Source organism: Ceratotherium simum, chromosome 27 (assembly GCF_057802395.1).
Source record: "Ceratotherium simum simum isolate JZ-2026a chromosome 27, ASM5780239v1, whole genome shotgun sequence".
NCBI lineage: Eukaryota > Metazoa > Chordata > Mammalia > Perissodactyla > Rhinocerotidae > Ceratotherium > Ceratotherium simum.
Window position 1 is genome coordinate 11,547,387 of NC_141926.1, and position 23,180 is coordinate 11,570,566.

A 23,180-nucleotide genomic window follows, 5' to 3' on the forward strand; every position below is an offset into this window, starting at 1 on the left:
CTGGGTTTGTGTGGTTGGGGACAGGAGAGCTTGCTCTCTAGATGTCACACTCACATAGCTGGCAGGTTGTGCTGGCTGTCAGTTGGCAGCTCAGCCAGGGCGTTGGGCCAGGGGCCTCAGTTCCTGTACACGTGGGCCCCTCCATGGGTTGTTGGGCTTCCTGACAGCATGGTGACTGGGTTCCAAGAGAACAAGGCGGGAAGTGCAAGGCTTTTTATGACCTAGCCTCAGAAGTCATATGGTGTCACTTCCCCCATATAGAATGGGTTGAGGCGCTCACAAAGGCCCTCCCACGTTCAAGGGCAGGAGACAGACACTCTTCCTCTTGATAGGGGAATGGCAAGGTTCTACAAGAGCATGTGGGATGTTAGATGTTGTGGCAGCCATCTTTGGAATAGTCGATCTGCCAGAATTGTCTTTACTATAGCTCCCTGAATCCTCCTCACCCCACCCACACTTATCAATACATTATTCTCCAAGCCCCAATTTGGGTGTATGAGCTAACAGAAGATTTTGTCTAATGTAGTAATTAATTTATTTTGATATTCTTACCAAAATATTAAATATGTAGCCACATATATTGCATGTATTGTCTTTATTTTAGAAATAAATCCAAGTATGCAAAGGTAAGTTTGTCCTGAAATCCAGGACATCAGATTAACAAATATTGGCACTTAACCAATGCCATGTAAAAATGCAGGCAATCAAAGAAATTTGTTCAAAATGAATAAAGTTTGAATATCCTTTAATAAAAGCAGCTCCTTATTTGATTCTCCATGATAAGGGATGGAGAAAATGTTAACTTTCCTAATCCCTTTTTTTCAATTAGGAATGAGAAAATAGAGGGATATATCCTTTTCCCACCCATTTAAAATCTAACCTTGTTTTCAAGGCCTTTAACCAGAGGACTGTCCATGACTAGATTAATTAGGTATTGAGAAGGGATCATTACATACTACACTAGATCACCACCCTCCACCTCCAATAGTGTGACTCTTATTGTCTGCATCACGCAATGGACATCATTTATCTTGCCACTAGAGTTGCAGTCTTGTCTCCCAGGCTTCAATGTTAAGCCCCTGGAGGGACAGGAACTGGGTCTTGGGCTTTTGAAGCCCCTAGTAGATTACTGAGACCTGGTACTGGCTTAGTACGTATTTCCTGGTTGATTTGATGAAGAGCTTTTTGAAGGAATGGTCATGCCTTCCTCTTTGTATCTCCAGTGAAGAGTCAGGTACTTGGCTACATGTGTTCGTTCAACAGATATTTATGGAGGATCCTAAGTGTTCAAGGATCTGTGGCTTGGTCTGACCTCAGTTTAGTAGAGGAAAGCAATTAAAATGTGGTAAATGCTAAGAACTAGAGGTTCCTGGTGTTATGGTGTAATTTGTAAAATAGGTGTAATTTGACCCAATCAAGGAGTTTGAGAAGGCACATAGCAGATCCTTAATAAATGGTGGTTCAATGAAGGAATGAATGAGTTGTTTTCCTTTAAACTTGGAAGTCTGTTCTTAACTCCAAACAGCCCGTATAAGAATCTGCTCAATGACGCAAGCTCGAGAATCTGCTTGAAAAATATGTGTCTCATCTCCAGGTAGGCAGCACCTGGCACCAGAAGAACCAGGCAGTTTCTCCTATAACTGACTTGCTGCCTGGAATTTCCCCCTTAGTGATGCATTTTTTGGGGCTGAGACTTTGATCTCCAGAATTTGCTGATTAAATTGGCCCTATACATTAAACAGCTGTCATCGTTAACGCCGTAATAGGAAAAAGTTCATTAGGTAACATTCCAGTCTTGTTAGAAGGGAGCTACAGAGGGCCGTTCTAGGGAGGAAGGAAAAGACCTGGATACGATTCTGGGACAGCAAGGAGAATGGAGAAAGTAACACAGAAGAGGAAGGAGTAAATGTAGGGACAGGGCAGTGACAAGAAAGAATTTGATAGTTTTGCTCAGAGAAGGCATCATGGTGGGGGACATTTGCAAGACCTGGGTAGGAGATTTTCCAAAAAACATTGGATATTCTCTGGAGCCTGCAGAATGTGCTGCGTGATATCTGTTCACACCAATGCAGAGCTCGGCCCACTACCCGCGCTGTGGAGCAGGACAGAATCACAGGACTGTTTCCTGGCGTGCGTCCGGCCCTGACTCCAGCGAGAGTGGCTCTGTCAACACAACTGATTAGTTGAGCATTTCACCAGATAAAGAGGGTTGGCAGGAGAGGTTATCAAAGAAAAGCAAAATAAACATTTTCTGGTGAAATCCCTGTTTTTAAAGGTATTTAGGTAAGAAATGGAATTCTTTCAACAGTTGGCACCCCAAAATATTAATGGACTAAAAATACCAGGTTTGGGAATTGTGCATTACAAATACTCCCAGTGCAAAGAAATTAAAGCCATGATATCACACCACTGTGCAAAAAGGTGTAGATTTCCTATCTGACTAACCTTTAACCTTACATCTGTTAACCATGGTTAACCATGCTTTTCATGACGATTGATAGAACAAATAGTGGGGGGAAGGGAAAGAGAGAAGCTCATTTGTTATTACAAAAGAAAGAAATGTTCATTGTGGAAATTCTAGTAAGTCCAAATAGACAAAAAAGGAAAACATTGCAATTTTCTTTAATACTAACATGCATATTTTTTCTTTTCACCGAAATGGAGTCACAACAATAAACATTACTTTGTAACCTGCTTTTTTCTTAACAGCAAGTTGTGAATATCGTTTTAGGTTATTAAATATCTCCTCAGTGTGAGTAGCTCTATAGCCTACTGAATGGATTCAGCATATTTATTAGCCAGTCACTGATTGGATGTTTAGGTTGGTATTTAGTGTGTTATTTGCATGAACAGCATTGCAGGGAATGTATTTGCATCTAAATCTTTGCCCACAGCCATGAGGATTTCCTTAGAATAAATTCCTAGGAGTGAAACTGTTGGGTCAATATTCAGCGGTTTAGTTGACCTGGATTATACCACAAGTTGAAACAAGTTTCAGGTTGAGTTTGCTACTTATTTTACCATGTTCCTTTTGAAGTTCCTTACATGGATAGACGAGCTAATGATGTGGAGTGGAATCAGTCACATTTTCATGGTGTCCAGTTTAAAGTCTGGCCTATCTGTGAGTAATTTCAGATGATTAGCTTAAGGTACAAATCTTTGATTTTGGGTCTTATTGTTTCCTTGACTTTGGATTTTCTCAGTTTCTTGACCTTGGGTCTGGTTGCTTGGTTGGTTGGTTGGTTGGTTGGTTGGTTGGTGGACACAGTGACACACCCCAGGACCCTCCAGGAATAAAGGATTTGTCCCCCAGCTGCCCTTGGCAGTTGCCCCCTTTGGGGATTACTTCAGCTGAGGAGAGCCACCTCCCTAAGTCCCCTCCTTTCTCAAGGTAGCCCCTATCCCAGAGCTGACCAATGTGGGGGTATCAAGGCCCAGCACTTCTGCTCCACAGAGGGTCATCCCATCTCAGTGAAGTTTCCATTGGGACCACACTGTGGATCCACCCTCCCTCTCCCCAGTCCCAATTTCTCCCCTCCCCTCCCTTGCCCTCCCCACCCCTCCCTGGGCGTTGATCCCAGAAACACTCCCTAATAAACCTCCTGCACAAGAACCTCTGACTCAGATTCTGGAAGCAGCCAGTGACTGTTGAGTTTTTGTTGGCTGGTTGGTTGGGTCAGGGGGCAGGGGTGGGGGCTCGGCAGACCCCAGCGGTTGATCACTGTATGTGACACACAGTTTCACCCCTGCAGAGGCAGTAGTGCCACTGTGACCTCCCTCAGGATGGAAGAGCCCAGGGCGGCTCAGATTCACGGGGAGAGTTTCCTACAAGTATGAGGTCAGGCACCATCTTCCTAAGAGTTATCTCAACATAAGAAGAGTGATCAAACTGTGTCCTAGATTTTTACAAGAGCAGTTTAAAAGGCTGTCTTCTCAAAAAGGTCTTTTAAAAGACTATGTTAAAGGGGCCGGCCTGGTGGCATCGCGGTTAGGTGCGTGCTCTCCGCTTCAGCAGCCCGGGGTTCGGATCCCAGGCGCGCACTGGCACACCGCTTGTCAAGCCATGCTGTGGCGGCGTCCCATATAAAGTAGAGGAAGGTGCGCACGGATGTTAGCCCAGGGCCAGTCTTCCTCAGCCAAAAAGAGGAATATTGGCAACAGATGTTAGCTCAAGGCTGATCTTCCTCACACAAAAACAAAACTATGTTAAAAACCTCACCCTGAAAATACCTGGATCTCGGCCTACTTTCAGATCATCTTTGTAACCCTGTCTTCTAATGCTAGTCACGACAAAGCCTTTCTGCCTCCATTTGTCATAAGCTAGGTCTGTAGAAATCTGTGAGTATTAAGGTTCTGATCCTCAGCCGTGCTGTCCGCCTCCTGGTATGGCCCAATCATGTCTTACTAACCATTGCTAAAGAAACAAAGTGTGGTTTGTAAGAGTTTGGGCAGAATCTAGGTCATCCTCATAATAATGTCGCCACCGTTCACTTGGATTACAGTATAATTTTCAGGAGTGGGAGAGAACATTCTGCAAATGCCCAGGGAGTCGCCCATGGAAATGTGCTGTGCCAGAGAATGGGCCAGAAAAAAATAAAGGATTGCTGTGTAAGGAGTGAGGGCCACACTCTCTAAATGTGTTATTTGGAGTCAGTTATTTGACATAGAACATTTGGGGCCCCGGGGATGGATGGTAAGCTGCCATACATGTATTCCTACTTCTCACAGTGTCTGGCTCACAGCAGGTGACTAATCTATTTTTGATGACTTACTAAATTAAGCCAGAGGCCAAAAACTCAAAAGCTTTGGGGTCGAGAGCGATGGGGCCATTGACATTTGGAAAGCCCGGGTTTAGCCAAAGGTTCAGCCATAGCCACATGGGCCTGTGGGCCCCAACTTGCCACATCTTCCTTTTTTCTATCCTAAAGAAGCCACCGGGCCTGTCCCAATCATTCCCTTTTTTGATGGCAAGTGTTAATATCCAAGTGTGGTGGTATCTTGTTTGTTCTGTTTATAGTTTATTGTTTCTTTTTTTTTTTTTAAAGAGACCTCTGTTTTTAAAGATTTTATTTATTTATTTTTTCCCCCCAAAGCCACAGTAGATAGTTGTATGTCATAGCTGCACATCCTTCTAGTTGCTGTATGTGGGACACGGCCTCACCATGGCCGGAGAAGCGGTGCATCGGTGCGCGCCTGGGATCCGAACCCGGGCCGCCAGCAGCGGAGCACACGCACTTAACCGCTAAGCCACGGGGCCGGCCCTGTTTATAGTTTCTTAAGTATGTTTTGAATCATTGTGTTACTCGCCTGAAGATAACAGGATATCCTTCCTCAAGTGACTTATTGCTAGACTTTTAAATAATCGGCGAAGAAGGCAATGTAAGTGTAAAACGACAGTATATGGGTAACTTCTCAACCACAGACATGGGAACAGGGCCTGTGGGTAATGGAAAGAGTAACAACACAACGCACTTTTCTCTTCTCCCACACTTGGCAAAAAACGATTTCTGAGCTGACTCCTGAGATTTAAAGCTGGGTGTGGATACAAACTCTGCATAGCAGAGTTGCTGAAAACTGTGTTTTATATCTGGTATTAAAGATTTACAGATTTGAATTTTACGCCTATTATTCCCGCTTCCTCTCTTTTGATCTTCAGTGAAGCCAGTCACTCACTGGGTATCAACAGGGTGTTGGCCTCTCCCCAGCACTGTGCCAGTTCCCTGGGAGAACCTACTAGAATCAGATCCGGCCTCTGCCCTGTGGCGGCATGCGTCCTGGCCAGGCTTTAGTTGTGTCAGTTCTTCCGAGATGAGTCTGGAATATGGCAAGGAAAGGAATAAGGCTTTTCCACCAGCGTTAACACTAGAGCGTAGAACCCACACTTTGCGTGTAAAGGGATTTATTGATGGGAATGAACCAGTCTGGGGCTGGGAAAGCTGTTTCATGCTGGAATGAAAGATCACCACGTCCTGGTGACTGATAAACGGTGCAGTGGCAGCCAGTCCCTAGCCCACTCCTTCACAGATGTTTCTCCCCAGGTTTTTGTCTGATTGTGCAGGCTTGTGTCCCCACCTGAGAACCGCTTCAAAGCAGAATTTGAAATCAGTAATTTAAGCAAGGTGGGTCTGGAAGGGAATAGACTAAAGAGAGCAAATCAGGAATGATTAATGAGGGTGGCTTTGGCCCCCATCATCTCTGAATAAATGTTCCCTCCCTGAATCCTGCGGCCGCTGGTCTCCAAGTTATTAAGTGTAGTTTTGATTTGCCTGTGGCTGTTTCCCCATCTTAAGCATTGCAAGCAGCGCGTTTCCAAGAAGTTACAGAGGGGTGGTTAACCTTTATGTACTAAGGAAAGATTGAGGTAATAAGGAAACAAGTTAATGGGATTTTGAGTGCACATGGAATTTACCAAACAAGATGAAATCTTGTACAAACTGTGACCTCTCTCTTAAGGAATAAATTTGAACACGCTCTTCCCTATTTCTCCCAATCAATTGGCTATTTTATTTTATCTTATTTCTTTTCTTTCCTTTCTTTCTTTTTTTATGATGATTGCAATTTTTCTTTATTTCCACCATGATCTTTAACAGAGCATGACTGCCATTCTGCTAAAATACGCGTTTGTCATTTTCATTATTGCATCCATCGTTTTTGACACTGGCATCAATAAGCCACTTTTTAAATTTAAGTAATTGAAAGTTCTGTGTTATCTCAGAAATACAAATTATTTCTACGCTATCTTGTACTAATCCATGCAAAGTACTAATCAAACAATATTTCAGGCTTTTCTACTTTTTTCCAAGTGTCAGAAATGTGCCAGGCTGAAGTTTAGTATTAATACCATTTCTTCTGTGTTATCCTACAGATTCAGAAGATTAATGCTTATTAAACTGAAAGGTGATTTTCATTTAAGATGGTTTTCTCATTTCAGATTTAGAATTATCAGGCTTCATCCTCTGTCGTGAGAGAAACAGCACTTGCCTGTTTTCTCAAGGGGGTTCTGGTTAGAACCTTGAAGCCCTTCAGAAAAAAGGTTATCTGCTTTGTTTTACATTCTCTTTGAAACAGAAGCCCCTCTCTGTGGCCGAGCAGATTTTACCAGTAAAAAAAAGCAAATACTAAGAGCGATAAATTCCTGAGCCCAAATCTGGCCTCCCAGCCCATTCCCTGATTACCTCTAAAAGTGCACAAAACTGGAAATTCCTTTAGAGATCAAAAAGAAGAATAGTTTTCCTGTTCTCTTTCTTACACTTGATCGTTCTGAAGAATCCTAAAGAAAGTTGGGAATTTCATCACACTGCTGCTTGGACAAAGGGTCCCCAAATGTTTTTGATCATGAACCTCATTGGTAAAAGATTTTTCAGTACCTCCACCAGTAAAAGCATTATATTTGTAAATTCTGTACAATTTCTACTCTACACTGGGCACCTTATAAAACACACCCTAAAAATAAGGATTTAAAAAAGACAAGGGTGACATATATTCAGTTGAATATGGTCTTCCCACACGCAAAGGATTGTGGAGACTACTGCCGTAGACCCCTAAGAACCACAAGGCTCTGGTAATGTTGCGTGGGGCGGGGCCTCAGAGTCGGGGGTTGGTGGTGCAGTCCCATGCCCCGGCGCCCTGCAAGGCCCCATATAGCAAGGGCAGAGAAAGGACACTGGAAATGTGATGGCGCTCGTTGAGCAAACATGCCTTTACCAACGCTATACCACCTCCTGTGACAAACAAGAATGGCATGGCCTTTGCTCAAACCAAAGACACAGGACGCCCTTCAGTCAGGAACACAGATGGCCATGGCTCTTTGATGCCTGGTGAATTCCAGCTCTGCATCTGCCTCAGATGGGCCATCCCTAGTGCAGTCCCTGGACTTCACAAGCATTTATCCACACCTCTGGGGAGCACCGTCATGCACCTCTCGCTGTAGTGGGGAGATTGCCAGGTAAGGAGTCATGCCTGGCACTCTATGGTGAGAGCCAGGGGGTCTCCAGAGTTCAAGGATGGAGAGAACATTTAGTTGGGAGGGGCCCCTTCTGGACAAGTGGCATTCATGATGGGCTTTGAAGGATGAATAGGAGTTTGACAGGCAGTGAAGAGACAAGGGAGGAGCCAGCTGAGGGAACTGAGGAAAGTGGGTGCAGCGGAGAGCATGTCTGGGAGACATGGGCTCCACAGCCAAGAAGGCCTCATGCCTCACTAGGCACCTTGCTTCCACCTTGCCCCTCCCTCTGTTCTGAACCCAGGCACTGGAGTGATTCTGTTATATGGAAGTCAGATCATGCCCCTCCTCTGCTCAGAACCCTCTGATGGCTCCCACCTCAGTCAGCGTACAAGCGAGAGTCCTTGCAGTGCCTAAAGGTCTCACATGGCCTCGTTTCCAACCACTTTCTCCGTGTCCCTCCTCTGCAACCACCCTGAGCATCCTGCTGGGCCTTCAACATGCCAGGCTTCTCCTGCCTTGGGGCTCTGTGCATTCTGTTCCCTGGGCCTGGAAGGCTGTTCCCCAACACCCCATGGTTCACTCCCCCACCTCCTTCAGGTCTTGATGCATCCTCATGTCATCGCAGGATACCTTCCCTGGCTAGTCTTTCAACATCTCTTTTTCCCAACTTTTCTATCTCTGCTCTCTGCCTTATTCCCAGCCTTTGTCACTATCCAAACCTACTATATATTTCTCCCCATCAAGAATGTAAGCTCCACGAGGGCAGGAGTTTTGTCTCTTTTGTTCACTTTGAACCGCCAACATCTGGAACAGTGCTTGAGTGAAAGAATGAGTGGATGGATGGATACATGCGTGGATGGATGTGTGGATGGACAGCCAGATGAATACTAAGTGAAAGGCTTCATCTTCAACCTCGAGTGCAGTGGGAAGTCACTGAAATCTTATATTAGGAGAAGAATGTTTTATGTTGTGGGAATTACACACCATATTGGAGCAATAAGAAATAGGCCACAGTGAGGCCAGTTAGGAAGATCTTGTGGGTGCAGAGGGCTGCCTGCAGTGGTGTGCTAGGGGTCCAAAGTGGAGGGTGGTACAGAGAGCCTACAGAACTCTCCATTGACCTGCGGGGCACAGGACATCCAAGGTGCCCCGGACGGTCCAGCGGAAGGACTGAAAACAGAGATGGGGAAATGAGCTACATGCCAAAGGGCACTGCTGCTAGACAGGCAGAGTCCACGGAACAAGCGTGGAATCTGCAATCAAGAGACCACGGTGAGTCCCGGCTGTCCTAGACACAGGGTGCCCCTTGAACTTCAGTATCTTGTATGGGTGAAATGGGAAATAGAAACGCAACTAACATGCTTCAACCATGGATTGTGTCTCAGGCCCTGTGCCTACATCATGTTGTTCAATCCTCACCACAATCCTGAATTTGATATTGACCCGTTTTACAAGTTGAGGACAAGAACTCCCCTCAGTTAGTAACACCTCTCAGACTGGGAACTGATTGAGATGCCTAAGGGGTGAGCCCCTGTGTTTTTCTTTAGTTTGGTGACTTAGGTTAGGGGAACAATGCTCCACATTAGAGAGGGAAGGGCTGCAAATATTCAATAACAGTAAAGCTATGCCATCATCCCAGAAACGGAAAGCTCCACTAAAACCTAAGTTTCATCAGATTCCAGATAAATGCTCTGAAACCTTTTACCCTTTTCCTTCCCGAGAGATCTTTTGCAAATTGCCTCATTCTTTGCCCTGCTTTTGTTTGCACATCAAAGTCAAAACTCAGCTTCCTTCCCTGGTCATTTTGTAGAATGTTCCACCCATGGCACATTCTTGGTGTAGTTGTAAACTCCTTGGGGTTTATAATGGACGTGCTGAGGTCACCCTAGCTATGTTTTAGGAATGCTGTAATGGGAATGATGGAATTCAGCATAAACCTCAATTTTTCCTCACTGAAAATAGAAACTTGTTAATGAAAATATGCTCTAACTGTTTGGAGCCAGAGAATGCAGGTTAAAGAGATTCATTTAAGAGATTTATGGTGTGAATGGAAGAAATGCCAAGCATCTAAAGCTTTCAGTTGACTAAAGCATTTCATTTCTTCTTTAACTTCTGGTTTCAGTCTTGCTATTTTAAGTGCAATTTTTAGTATGCTTTTCAAGAGTTCTAATGAGACATTAGGCACTGCGTTCGTCAAATCACTTACATCTGACCAGCAAACAAGAATCTAGAATGTACCTGTCTCCCAAACCACAAGGGATATACAAGTAAGAAAGTCAACTTTTTTTAAAATACTTGCTTTGGATCAGCTTTTATTCTAGGTGGGGAAAATTGCTATTTACAAACCAAATTTTTGCATAGGATGTTTAGAAACCCAAGTTCACGGATAATAGACATGCAGTCAAAGAGCGGACATTCCTAGAGAGAACTGTCAGATTAGCAGGTGAAGGGAAATTGAGATGAGTTTAAAGCAGTGTTACCTCTGGATACAGGGACAGGTGTCTTTCCCCTTGGCCAGCCAGGGTGTTAGAGCACCACAAAGGAGCCACACTACTCAGAGTGACACACTGGAAACATGGATCTGCTCCACCCCTCTCACATAGCTGAGGGAGCCTGCGCCAGCAGACCCTAGGTGCCCTCTCTCCCGGTCCAGGGCGCTGGTATACTTTGTGACCCAGTGACTTGCCAGATAGGATCTGATCCAGCATCCCTACAGTTGGCTGCCATTTTGAGCCCCTTTCCCTGATCTAAAAACGGAAGCACTCAAGTTCGCTAAATTCAATTCAGATGGAGCTTAAAACCAGTTCAAAGGCAGGCGCAGAATTACACATTTTGTTAGGCTTTGGGGGCAGCCTAGTGAAAGATCGATCATTTATCATTTATTTCTACAAGCAAAGATGGTTGAACAATCTTCAAATACCTCACCATTCTTTTTTTGTTTTCATCTGTATAATGAAACCAAAATTGTAAATTTGGGTGAGCTCAGTACTGTTGTCTCAGATGAACAGAAATGTTCCGGATTCGCCTGCAGAAGTGAACTGGAGCTTCATGTCGTGATTTTTAAAAAAAGAAGGAAGAAAAGGAGAAGAAGACAGTGAAATTGGCCTCTTCTTTCTCCTCTGGTCACCTTTGAACTCCATTTGCCAAGGTGGACTCCAGGAGAAAGAGAAAAGGCGGGGTGAGGGGTTGGGGGTGAGGGAGGGAGTGCACCTCAGAGAAGTTCCCAGCCTCCCTGGAGGAGAGGAACGAAGTTCTGAGTCTCCTACCTCGCTCTCCCCTTCCCCTTAGTCTCCCCCCCACCAACACCTCCCATACAACCTCCACCGTCACCGGAGTCTGCACATGCCTCCAGGACCCGCTGCCAACTCTGCGCAGAAAACGCAGCACATCCAAGCCCACGTTCCCCATCACCAAGCACCATCCCTATGGTGATTGATGTACATGGAACTATTCACAGCGTTCCAAACCTCTTTAGAATATATGCATTTAGATCTTTTCAGGTTGGGAGTTATGGGTAATTTGGGAAAGCAAACACCATAACTGGTTTCTTACGTAACTCTACAGTTGGCAGCAAGGCACCGTGCATTGAAATTAAGCAGTGCTCATTCATCCACGAAGACTCTGCTTTTCCTTTTTTGGAGGGATCAGTGCTCTGGTTGGTTTTTTTCCCCATTGCTTATATTCTTTTTATTATCGGCTGAGTTTAATGATTCTTTGAAGTTAATTTTTAAATGTGAATGGCAGGGTTCCATTTAACTTTTAGAAACTTAAGAAGTGTATCTGTGTGTCTCTAGACTCGAGAATGCTTTTATAAATGACATGAGTACTTGTAGGTGATAACGAAATTGGGGAGATTGGAAGGCCTCGGACCCAGACTGCCATAGGGATCTAAACTGGTAAAGTGCTTAGAAGTTCAAAGAGTTGCAGCCTTTTGAAGGAACTGGCATCCTGCCATTCAAGTATGCTTCTCTAGACCAGACACCTTACCTGAAGAAAGACCAGCTGAATTAGCTTTTCAATTGTAGTGTACGTTCTTTCCATTTCTTCTTCCTTTCTTATTTAAAAAAAAAAAAAAATCAGTCTGTGAGTATCAAAGCAGAGTGACCTCTTAATGTTTCTTTTCTCAACTTCAGAGACTAGAATCTCTAAACGGTTTTTGTATCTTTTTCTGACTTCTGTAGCTGTTAGAAAATGATCAAAGTGTTGCATATTCCTAGTTCTCAAATTACAATAATAAAGTTTTCCAGTGAAAATGCTAGGATGGCCTGAGGATCTCCTCCCATGTTTTCACTGTGGAATACAAGTGAGAATTAGGACCTTCATCCAATAAAGTTCAATTGGGAAAAAAGAAAATCATATTTCACAATGAATTCCACTTTTTTCTTTAGAAACAGAGTTCACTGACCAAGACAGATTTCAAAATGTTCTCTCTAGTACCCCGATATCAAACTTTGATGGAGGCTTTCAAGAAATTACAGGGATCAAAGCACTTACCAAGACTTTGGTTTCCAGGTTTCCCAAAGCCTTGAAACTTCCCTGGAGGCTAATTACTGTTTACTGCTGTAGACCTTCCTCCTTTTTCTTCTGTAACATTTTCCATCTTAAGACGCTTGTCCTATTCAGCTGAGCAGCGTGGTGTCTGAGTGGCTGAATGGAATTACTACCAGTGGAAACTATGCTGCAAGAGGGGTCGATAGAGCAGCTGCAGAGCAAACCTCGGCTGTTTTTTCCATCCTCCCCGAGCAAAGTTAATTAGCATAGGGAAAATGACTAAGGTGCTGACGTCACCTCTTTCCAGTAGAAACTTACACTCTGTCCCTGTCTGCCTGCAAGCATGCAGGACTTGAGTCAGGAATTTGCTGTCCAAACAGGATGCCCTGGAAGCTGCGCTTTTGTTCCCAGGGGGCTGGACCTCGGCGCTTTATAAGCGCTGGCTCCAGAAAGAACCTACAGCCTCTCGCAAAGGAACCTCACTTGGAGCTTGACTGCGAGCGTCTCTAGCGCTTTCACTGCAAGAAAGCAAGATGCATTTTAGAAACTTTAACTACAGTTTTAGCTCCCTGATTGCCTGTGTGGCAAACAGTGATATCTTCAGCGAAAGTGAAACCAGGGTAAGGCTTCTAATATAATGGGATTTCTGCGAGTTTTCAAAGCATTACGTTAATGGGAACTATTAACTGCAATATTTGGGGGGTCTGTGGCTCTCTTGTGGGTTTGGGGGTGTTGAAATAAATCCAAAATACTTTGAGCCTTAGAAATCAAAAAGTGTCGCCTGAGGAATTAAGTAGGAAGGAATTTTTAAAGCTCTCAATATTTGAAAACTAGGAAGGCAGAGTTTTGGCATCATGTGTTTTTCATGCTGTGTAGCTTTGTAAGTAAATTTTTTGGAGGGAAGTCTTTTCTGACAGTGAACAGAAAGTTTCACTTTGCCATCTAGAGTTCAGAATATTTGATTTTATTTTAGGAAATAAATATTGTAAAGATATTTGTATGTTCGCAGTAATTACAAGGGTCTGTCCTCAAGTTTCCAGATTTCTCTAACTACAGAAAAGGCAGCCATAGCAAATAATAAAACTGGGTAAATAACTTAAGTGTGGGGTGAGTGTACCTCCTGGGAAACAGCTCTCATTGATGGTAATTAATATAATTAGTAATTTTAATTACTGTGCTTGCTTCTTCATTTGATTAAAATGTAACATTTTCATACGTAGCTACCCAGCTATCTAATTGATCTTTAACAATATTGGATATGAATGAATTCTGTATGTTCTGTTTGGGGGGTGGTATTCGCATTATATGCTTTATACCCAAAGCCATATTGGGACATCTGAAGATTTCTTTTCTTTTTTTTTCTTTAATTCAGTTTAACTCCATAATTGTGTACTGTGGTTTCAGCTGGGACTATAGTTTTTGAACTAAGTATTAGAGCACTTTCTATGTGTAAAAGTACTACCAGGTTTGTGTATTTAATATTAGCCTTATGTGAGTAAAATTGCTATTTTATTTATTTAAGTAAGTAGGGATTCCATCCAACAACTATAATAACTAGATATCAGTTATTAGAACAAATTAGATTATTTTATAAGAGAATGGTATAATAGTATGATGGACTTAATAGATAATGTGGGTTCTCTTGTGTTCTTGTCCTAAGCCTTGACTTGTATTCTAAAAATATTCATCAAAGTCATCTCACCTAAATTATGAATCATAACTTCAGAACTACACAGTTGGTGACAGTGCCCATCGATGAGGTCATGCGAAATTCCAAATTACAGACACCCTTATGCCAGAAACTTGCCCATGCTCAAAGAGGTGGAGAAAACAAGTCCCAGGCGGCCAGATGAAATCCCACGGGAACCATCTGCTCTGCTTTCTTTCTCGTTTTTTGCCTCTGTAAAGCCCCTCATGGGAAAGTCACAGAAATGTCCATAAACTAAAGAAAAGCCAGGGAATTCACAGAGAGAAAGTTTGGGGGTTGTTCCCACTTCCCCCTAACAACCTGCCTGTTGGAGACCTGCTGGCAGCGCTGCCATGTGGAGCAGGCACCTACAGGGAGGCCCATTCCCTCCTCCTCTTTCTAGCACTGAATATTCTTGAAGATGTTCTCCTCTCTTGCTCAGAGTCCTCTCTCCCCTCTGCAGAAATACTGTGCTTTCCATAGGTTTCCACGGTACTTGGTGGGCCCCGCCTCCTCTTCTGCATCAGTTGCCTGTGTAAAGGGCATCCAGATGCTCAGCCACCCCCTTCTGCCTTTCACAGGGGTTCCCAACCTGTCCTCAGTGTTTAGTCTGGAATAAAAGACTCATAAAACACAGTGACTAAAAGTCCGTGCAATCTTCCCCACAGTTTCGACTATCCATCAACTCCCTCTCTGGTTGGAATCCTGAAGGATTGCAGTGGCCTCCCAGCTCCCCCCATGGACACCTCCACCCCAGGACCCAGCCCAGGAGGCCTCCCCCTAGAGCTTTCCGAGGAGGCTAATGAGCTCTTTCCTGAATCTAAGCTTGTAACCATTGAACTTGGGCATTTCAATTCTAAGAGCTCCTGCTGTTTGAGAATTTTCACTAGCCCTGATAACACTAGAGCTAGATATGTGTATATATAATTAACACTAGCATGCAGAAATGGGTCCATTGGCAGTACATTCATTTTTTAAACCAGTATTATTTTAGAGAGTTAAAAAGTAACAGATTGAGGGGGAAAACGGTAGTAGGAATTTTTTTTTAAACTGCTTCCTTTACATTAAGAAATGCAAGGCTTGTTATTAACTTCATTATTTTCCAATTCAATAAAAATGGTTTTTTCAAATTAGTTCCAGTGCTTTTAAGCCCTACAGAAGTCTTTGATGTACACAGCAATGCCGCAAGCTGAGAGGCGGGGTTGGAGTTCATCAGGCTGCGGAAGGTTGTGGGACACAGAAAGTGTCAGGCCAGAGGGGTGGCAAATTACCAAACCGGTCCTCCTTGGAAAATGCTCATTCTACTTTAAAAAGAATGTTTCTGTGACTATAACAAGTGGTTAAGAATTAGTAATTGTTCTGCTGATTAAATGAAGTTAGTAAATCGTATACATTCTTACTTTCATATAAAATCACCTGTACCCGAATTAAAAGGGCAGAATCTCCTCAGAGGGGGAAGTTCATCTCTCTGTCTTCTCTGAGAAAGAAGTTAGGAGTTCTTGAAATGGTTAATAATTCCATTCCTCAATAAGAAATGTAATGAAGTCTTCTAGTCAAGGACCATATGCAGGTAAATTTTAACTCCTCTCGTTTTTATTTTTCAGGCCAAATTTGAATCCCTCTTTAGGACATATGACAAGGATATCACCTTTCAGTATTTTAAGAGCTTCAAACGAGTCAGAATAAACTTCAGCAACCCCCTATCTGCAGCAGATGCCAGACTCCAGCTACATAAGACGGAATTTCTCGGAAAGGAAATGAAATTATATTTTGCTCAGGTGAGTCGAGTTCATCGATCTGCTTGCCTCTCCCTTCTCTCTCTCACCGTTATTAAAAGTAGCTTATACATCAATTACATATCCATTGATTTAAAACTCCAAGATTTCATCTTGAGAGAGGCAAAGTTCATACTCCAAATTTACAATGTCTTACTGATTTTAGGAAAACATCAGGGTGTATTTGAAAGCGACCTCAGAAATGGCTCCTGATCTCCTTGGGTTGAGTGATGATGGCAGAAAGAATAAGGTTGTAGAGGGCAGTGTTGTGGGCACGGCTACTCTAGAACCCTAAGATTCGTGCAGCAAGTTTTCATGAATTTGCTCAAGGATCAGGGCCGAGGACTCGTTCCAGACCGAGAGCAGACCAGACTGGCTCCCCGCAGGTCCTCAGCCTTCTCGAGGTGGAGAACTTGTAGTCTGCAAGCCGTGGATGTGCATCAGCGCAGGGCTGCCAGGCCCGCTTCAAAGGAAGAAAATGAGTTACCCAGACAGGTGGCCAGCGCTAAGAGGAGTCCTGGCCCCAGGGCACTCAAGGGGGCTGTGAGTGGGCTTGCTTTTCCTGATGCTCGCCACCCTTCCAGCTCTCCCCCTGGGGACCTTCCATGATAGGTGCCCACCTTTCAGGCAGCTCACAAAGTTCCATTTGACGATGTAACGGGGGTCTAACAGGTTTACAGGGGGAGGAGGACGGAGCTTCTCTCGGGTGCTGCTCCCTGGTTAAATCGAGCCCCCATCCGCCGTGGGGGCTCTCAGTTCGCACCATTTTGGGAGCAGACCCGATAGAGAGGCTCCAGCGGAAGGCGGCCAACTTGCCCACTCGTCAAGTGTCTGTTAGAGCTGGGATGCCCTGCCCCCTGGTGGTGGTTGGGAGGCACAGCTTTGACCTTCGATGGTTGGTTGAGTCCACTCCTCTCTGCATTTGGTGGAGTTCCGCGTAAAGAATTACTTAGTCCCTCCACGACTTCTTCTGATTAGTAAAGTAAATGTATGTTCATCGTGAAAATTGGGGGCAGGAAATATTAAAACACAAAGAAAATTCTAACCTGTGAGATGTTGATGTCCTGTCTTTCTGGACAGCCCTCTTGATCACTGACATAATTTTTAAGCCCAAACTAGGATCATAGGTTATTGTTCCTTATTATTATTTTTTTACATCTCCTGGAAGGTGGATTTTTTTTTCCTTCCACACTTTTGGCATCCAATTCGGAGCCCCAGAGGGAGGGAAGTGTGGGGCTACCACTGGGAGGGGAGGCCTGAGCATGTCGGGGGCAGGAGTCCTGGGTCCCATCCCTGCTTTGCCCCTCTGAAAGACTGTATAATCCTAGAGATGTTGCTTAGCCTGTTGGAGCTTCAGTTACACCTTTATGATATGAGGAGCTGGAAGAAATGGGTTCTGAGATCCCTCTGACCTGGATGACAGTGGCTGTATTTTTTCCATTTAGAGTAAAACCATCTCTGTTGGTTTTCCGTCAGTCTAGGTCAAGTGTAATTACTTGCAGTCCCTGTGCCTGTGAGTCCCAGTCCTGGGAGGAGCTTCTAATCATGTCTGCACCCAACCCAGAGTTCTTCCCTTCCCCTCCCCTCAAAGACCAAGATCCCATTCATCCCCGAACGGCCCTCATTCTGCTGCCCAGACATGGCTCGTCTTTTCCCACCTGTCTTCAATACGCGGTCATTAAGTGCTGTTGCACTGCTTCAGTTCTTCCCTCTGGAAACATCCACCTGTATTTATTTCTCTCCTCAGACTTTACACATAGGAAGTTCACACCTGGCTCCACCAAATCCAGACAAGCAGTTTCTGATCTCTCCTCCTGCCTCTCCGCCGGTCGGTTGGAAACAAGTGGAAGACGCTACTCCCGTCATAAATTATGATCTATTATATGCTATCTCCAAGCTAGGGCCAGGTAAGCAGAGCTCTCAGGTGGGAGCGGGGCAAGGGGACGGGGAGAGATTGTACTAAAGGTCTCAAGACACAGAGGCTCACCTGCAGCAGGGAGCTGCGGCCCCATTGCTTTTTCAGCTCTCATGGGATGTGTTGTGAATTGTTGCTATTTGCATTCTTCTGCACCACCGTAACTCATGCTGGGAGCCTGCGTGCCTGCCTTAGGCCTCATTCCTTGGGATGGTATACAAGAGGGACTGTAGCTGGCTATGGGGGACCATGCACCATGACCCTCCCACACGGCATCACATGAATCCATCCCTCACGCACTGAGCACAGCCCCCCATGGGGGTGGCTCAAAACCAGGCCCCATGTCCTATCGCTCCAAGTGGGGATGAACAGGTGGCTTTGGAAAGGGAAAACAGACCCCTCCTTTTAGAAATTTCATTTTTGGTCAAGGTAATTTTGTCCATTGATCTGATTCTCACCTGCCCATTTGAATTTGAGGAAATGGAGAACAGAACTGTAGATCGTAGTGAAGAAAGAGACCCACTCCTGCATGCCCCCTTCTGGTCCCATAGGGGCGCTCCCCTGCTGAGCTTGCCAGGGAAAGAAGAGGGTCCAGACTCCTGAAGGGACGAAGGTGTGAGCATTCCGGGAGACAATTTCTCTGGCCTCAGGCTCCTCATCCGTAAAATGGGTATTACCCCATGGAGTTGTGATCGGTAAATGAGACCATTGTGGAAAAAGCCCTTCAAATAGTGCCTGGCCCATAGACAGCACTCAATACATGTTTTTTGGAAACAATAAAATGTCGGTGGCTCCTGTCCTCTCTGATAAGGTTTCGGTGAGTAGGCAGGTACGAGGGGGATCTTGGGGTACAGAAGTTTGAGCCCCACTCCTGCCCTATCTGTGGAGCAAATGCAGTAAGTGCTGAGACCATCAGCTTTCTCCTTGACCCGCAATCTGATGTTCCTTTGGGTTGAGGGTTTTATTTTCTCAGACCATCAGCAGTTTCATGTTGAAAAGGTTACATTTATGAAAACATCGCCCAGACGGAAATCCCCTGTGTCGTAGAAAGCAAGAACCACGTGACTTACTGCTAACCATGGCGTGAAGGTCAAGATGGAAATGGCCGGTTTGAGGAAGCCTGTGCCCCTCTGGCAGCTCCTGGCTGAGGGGCATTAGCAAAGCTGAGGGTTGGAACCTGCTGGGATGTTAGAGAAGGGAGGAAACGAAATCTTCACCTGCGGAGACGTGTCAAACTGCTCCAGGGGCAGGAAGTACTGCTAAAGAAAATTCCCCACACTCCAGAATCTACCACTCCTTACAGAAGGCTTATTTGAGAAGGCTGTTTTAGAACAGAGGCGTAATAAGATCAGTTTGCCCCTTAGTTTACTTAACAATGAGCTTGAATAATATTTCGTATTTCGGCTGTGCTTTGCAGCCAAGATTGCAAAGATTTTGCAGATACGGTCCTAAGTGGAGTTTTCTGGCTTGTGACTGACTGGTGGGTAGATGAGGATTTGTAGAGAGCATCCTGACCAAGGTGATCTGTCTGACCCTCCACCTTAGTACTCTCTCTGAGAGAGCTAAGGCTCCTTCACCTCTCCAAAGGCAATTGCAGGAACATTCCAGTCTCCTGTGTGGGATAGAAAAAAGGCAACCAGCTTTTTTTATGGGTAGAAGCGCCTTCTCTGTTCAGAGGAGTCACCAAAGCAGCATGAGGCAGGAAAACATGGTTAGCTGCTCCTTCCAGCCTAGAATCAGGCAAGAAGAGAACCTGGAGGAAAACTCACCCCAGTCCTGCCCCCCACAACTGGGAGGTAGAGCAAACTGAAGCAAACCACCTCCCCCTCCCCCACCCCTGTCTGAAATCCCAGCATTTCTACCACTCCCAGCTTTCCGCAATAACCATTCATGCTCTATTTTTAAGCATAATAAAGCTGGGTGACACTTATGGGGAATGTGTACCATGGGCCAGGTAGAAATGCTTTGCCTGCATTCGCACGTGTAATCAGCTCCCTGAGGTCGATGCCTTTATTATCCCATTTTACAGAGGAGGAAACTGAGGGGCACAGGGAGGCGAAGGAACATGCCCATGAGCACCGGGTACTAAGTGGTGGGGTCACAGCCTGAGTGTTGGCCACTGTGCTGCACTGCCTCCTTCAGCTCCCAGGATGCAGACTCTTCTGTCACCAGACTGGCGCCATAGAGCTCTGCCAGGGCTTTGCAGTTACAGAAAGCTCCCCAGGCCATTGCTGGACCAGAGTGGCCTGAACTTGAATGAACTGGTAACACTCAGGCTGACCTAGAACAGCAGGACACTCTTGGTTCCAGGGGGTTGATAGTTGTCGTATGAAAAAGGATCCTGTAGTCAAAAATGTTTTCGGAGCCCCTGGTTCAACCAGCCACACTTGTGTCTTCATGCAGGCCCTCCTTGTGCCTCCCGTCCCCCAGGGTGATCTGTGGACCTCAGCGGGAGCCTCCAGAGGGAGGCTCACCATGTCCTCTCCTAACACGTTTATTTGTGTAGCGTCTTTTCCTGAACAGATACTCCTCACACTGCCCTGGGGGAGTCCACTGGGTGTTTTAGGAGACCTGCTGGACATGTTAAGTGTAATTGGAAAATATATTCCTTCCATACCTTTCGTATGCCTAGATTGAGAGTGTTTGATTGAAAGCAGAGTAATATACAATGATGATACTGTATATTACAGTCATGCCTCATTTAATGACGGGGATACACTCTGAGAAATGCATTATTAGGTGATTTTGTCATTGTGTGAACATCATAGAGTGTACTTAGACAAACCTAGATGGGATAGCCTACTACACACCTAGGCTGTATGGTACTAATCTTACAGGACCACTGTCATATATGTGGTCCGAAATGTCATTGAAATGTCATGACATTGACAGAAATGTCATTATGTGGTGCATGACTGTGTGTGCATGTGTGTGTGCATATGTATATATATATTTTTTCCCCTGAATGAGCCACCAAAGAAACACCAATCCAGAGCATAGTGGCCATGTCCCTCAATCCCCACTGAATGTTCACAGAAGCTTGGCCGACCACACCCCTACCAGCTTTTCCAGTTACTCTTACCCATTGGCTCTCAATGACTTGCCTGAGTTACCCTGCAATTGTTTTCTTTCCCCAGGGGAAAAGTATGAATTGCACGCAGCCACCGACACCACTCCCAGCGTGGTGGTCCATGTATGTGAGAGCGACCAGGAGAACGAGGAAGAAGATGAGATGGAAAGAATGAAGAGACCCAAACCAAAAATTATCCAGACCCGGAGGCCAGAATACACGCCTATCCACTTAAGCTGAGCTGGCACCGGGACGAAGAAGTAATCCAAGTCATACTCACGGGGAGGAATCTTTTACTGTGGAAGTGGCCGGTCACAACTTTGGAGGTGGCAGCCGTGATCGCTGTGGCAGAAATTCCAGTTCATGTTGCTCAAGAGAGAATCAAGGGTTTGTCTCCTGGTTCTAATGCTGCGCGTCCGTCAATGTTCACGGCTCCCGGGAATGTCCTGGGCCAATCACTGAGTCTGGGGTGATCGCACAAGGACATTTGGGAACGTCTCGAGAAAACTGATAACAGTAGTGTCTTGTACTTGTTCTTTTCTAGTAGGTTCTGTTTTTGCCAAGGGCAGGGTGATCAATGGGTCCGGGGAGAGCCGTCTGTTTCTAACCAGCCCACGGGTTAGACTCTCTCTACTGGTAGGAAAAGGCACTGCGTGAAGCGACGAAGTGTCTGGTGCAGAAAGGTTGTGAAAACAACAACACAATGTGGGAATTGTGGTGTTTCCTTTTTTTCCCTCATGTTCTAATGTTTGTGCATGTATATAACTGATTTTCACAACTAACCTTTGTTCGTGTATAGAGTTCCGCCATTGTTTTACATCTTTTGGGAAGCTAGGAAAGCATTTGAAAAAGCTATCACCTTTCCAGATTGATGACTCTCTTTGCAACAGCACTCACACGTGGAATTCTACCTGGAATATACTCAGTCAGCATCCTGTCCGATGCAACCTACAACCAGTGCTTTGGCAAAAGAAGTCAATCTGAAATTCCTCCGTAGAGTTTCGCTTGTAAAATTCAGAGAACCACAGTTTCACTGCCAACTTTTCGTGGGTGAGACATTTTAGTTTAGATGTTTTGGGTAGGACGTCGGTTTCATTGATTTCTTTCACGTGGTGGTTGAATCCATGACTCATAGCCAAAAACCTTTTAGGGGGATCTGTCGGTTGAGATAGTTGAATTTTCACCCCACTAAAAACATCAAGATAAACTTGTAAATAAAGCTGATAGCATATATTCATACCTGTTGTGCACTTGGGTGAAGAGTATGGCAGTGGAAAAATAGTGTAAGATGTATTAACCCACCTGTGAATTGTACGTCGTAGAAATGTTTGGCAGGACTTGAATTCAAAGCATGTGAAGTGGATAGTCAATTGTGGTGACATGAGAGAGATGCAGTGCCTTTCCCCGTTAATTCCTGATGGAATTGTTACACTAGGTTAACGTTTGTAATATTTTTCTAGTTGTAACGTGTATGTCTGGTAAATAGGTATTATATTTTGGCCTTACGATATCATAACAGAATTTGTCCTTTTGAAATACCTAATGCTGGATAACAGTGCATGCTTTGGAAATTTGGAAGATGGTGTTCTTTAAGAAGCAAATACATTGGTGGTTCATATCAAGAAATTGACTGAATGTTCTCAAAACCCTGTTTACAGAACTTGGCGGGTGGGGTAGGGCAGGTGAGGGAAAGACCATTGCATAGCTGGTCAAGTGTTCCTAGTGAAGTGCTTTTAAACTGGAGAGGCTAACCTCAAAATATTTTTTTTAACTGCATTCTGTTATAATAAATCAACACAATATGCTCTTTATGGAAAAGTTATCTGTTTGTCGTTTTATTTCTGATGATCCATCTGTGAGCCCTTTGAATTCTGCAGTCTCAGAAGGACACACTCCTTCCTCAGTTTGAGTTTAGAAACTCTTAACTCTTTGCTATGTTTCACGGAGGATCAACCGCACTAATGTACATCACTTCATAAGGGGGAAAATGCGTGAAATTGGAAGTTTGAGCACTTCCCTTGTCGAGGGAGATGACACTATGGTGAAAACCAGCAACTCCACTAAACAACGGTGTTTATGATTGTTAACTTGAGGAATTCTCTTCCCATTAGAAAAGACGTCCACAGAAGGTACTACATTACGAAGGCCCGTTCTTTTCAGAAAGCCTGTCTCTAAGCCTTCTGTTTGCATCTCAGAGCAACCTTTTCCCTGGAATTCTTATTACAAATGGTAGTGAGCTTCCTAGGCCAGCCCACAAAGGCCTAAATAACCCAATATTTATTTGCTGAACTCTAGCA

The 23,180-nt window shown here is 44.7% G+C and overlaps 1 protein-coding gene across 2 annotated transcripts in view; it reads left to right on the forward strand.

Annotated features, from left to right (window-relative positions):
- The window catches only part of RCAN1 (regulator of calcineurin 1), a 95,149-nt gene extending 72,448 nt beyond the window's left edge, over positions 1-22,701 (forward strand). Inside the window, exons 1-4 of one of the 2 annotated variants that reach the window (XM_004429582.3) lie at positions 12,806-13,056; positions 15,728-15,901; positions 17,646-17,805; positions 20,951-22,701. In XM_004429582.3, coding sequence (XP_004429639.1) covers positions 12,970-13,056; positions 15,728-15,901; positions 17,646-17,805; positions 20,951-21,123 — 594 coding nt within the window. In that variant the 5' untranslated portion in view covers positions 12,806-12,969 and the 3' untranslated portion in view covers positions 21,124-22,701. Of the gene's footprint in view, positions 1-12,805; positions 13,057-15,727; positions 15,902-17,645; positions 17,806-20,950 lie in introns of those variants that run through there. The other variant, XM_004429581.3, reaches the window with a different exon arrangement.
- The last annotated feature ends 479 nt before the right edge of the window (positions 22,702-23,180 follow it).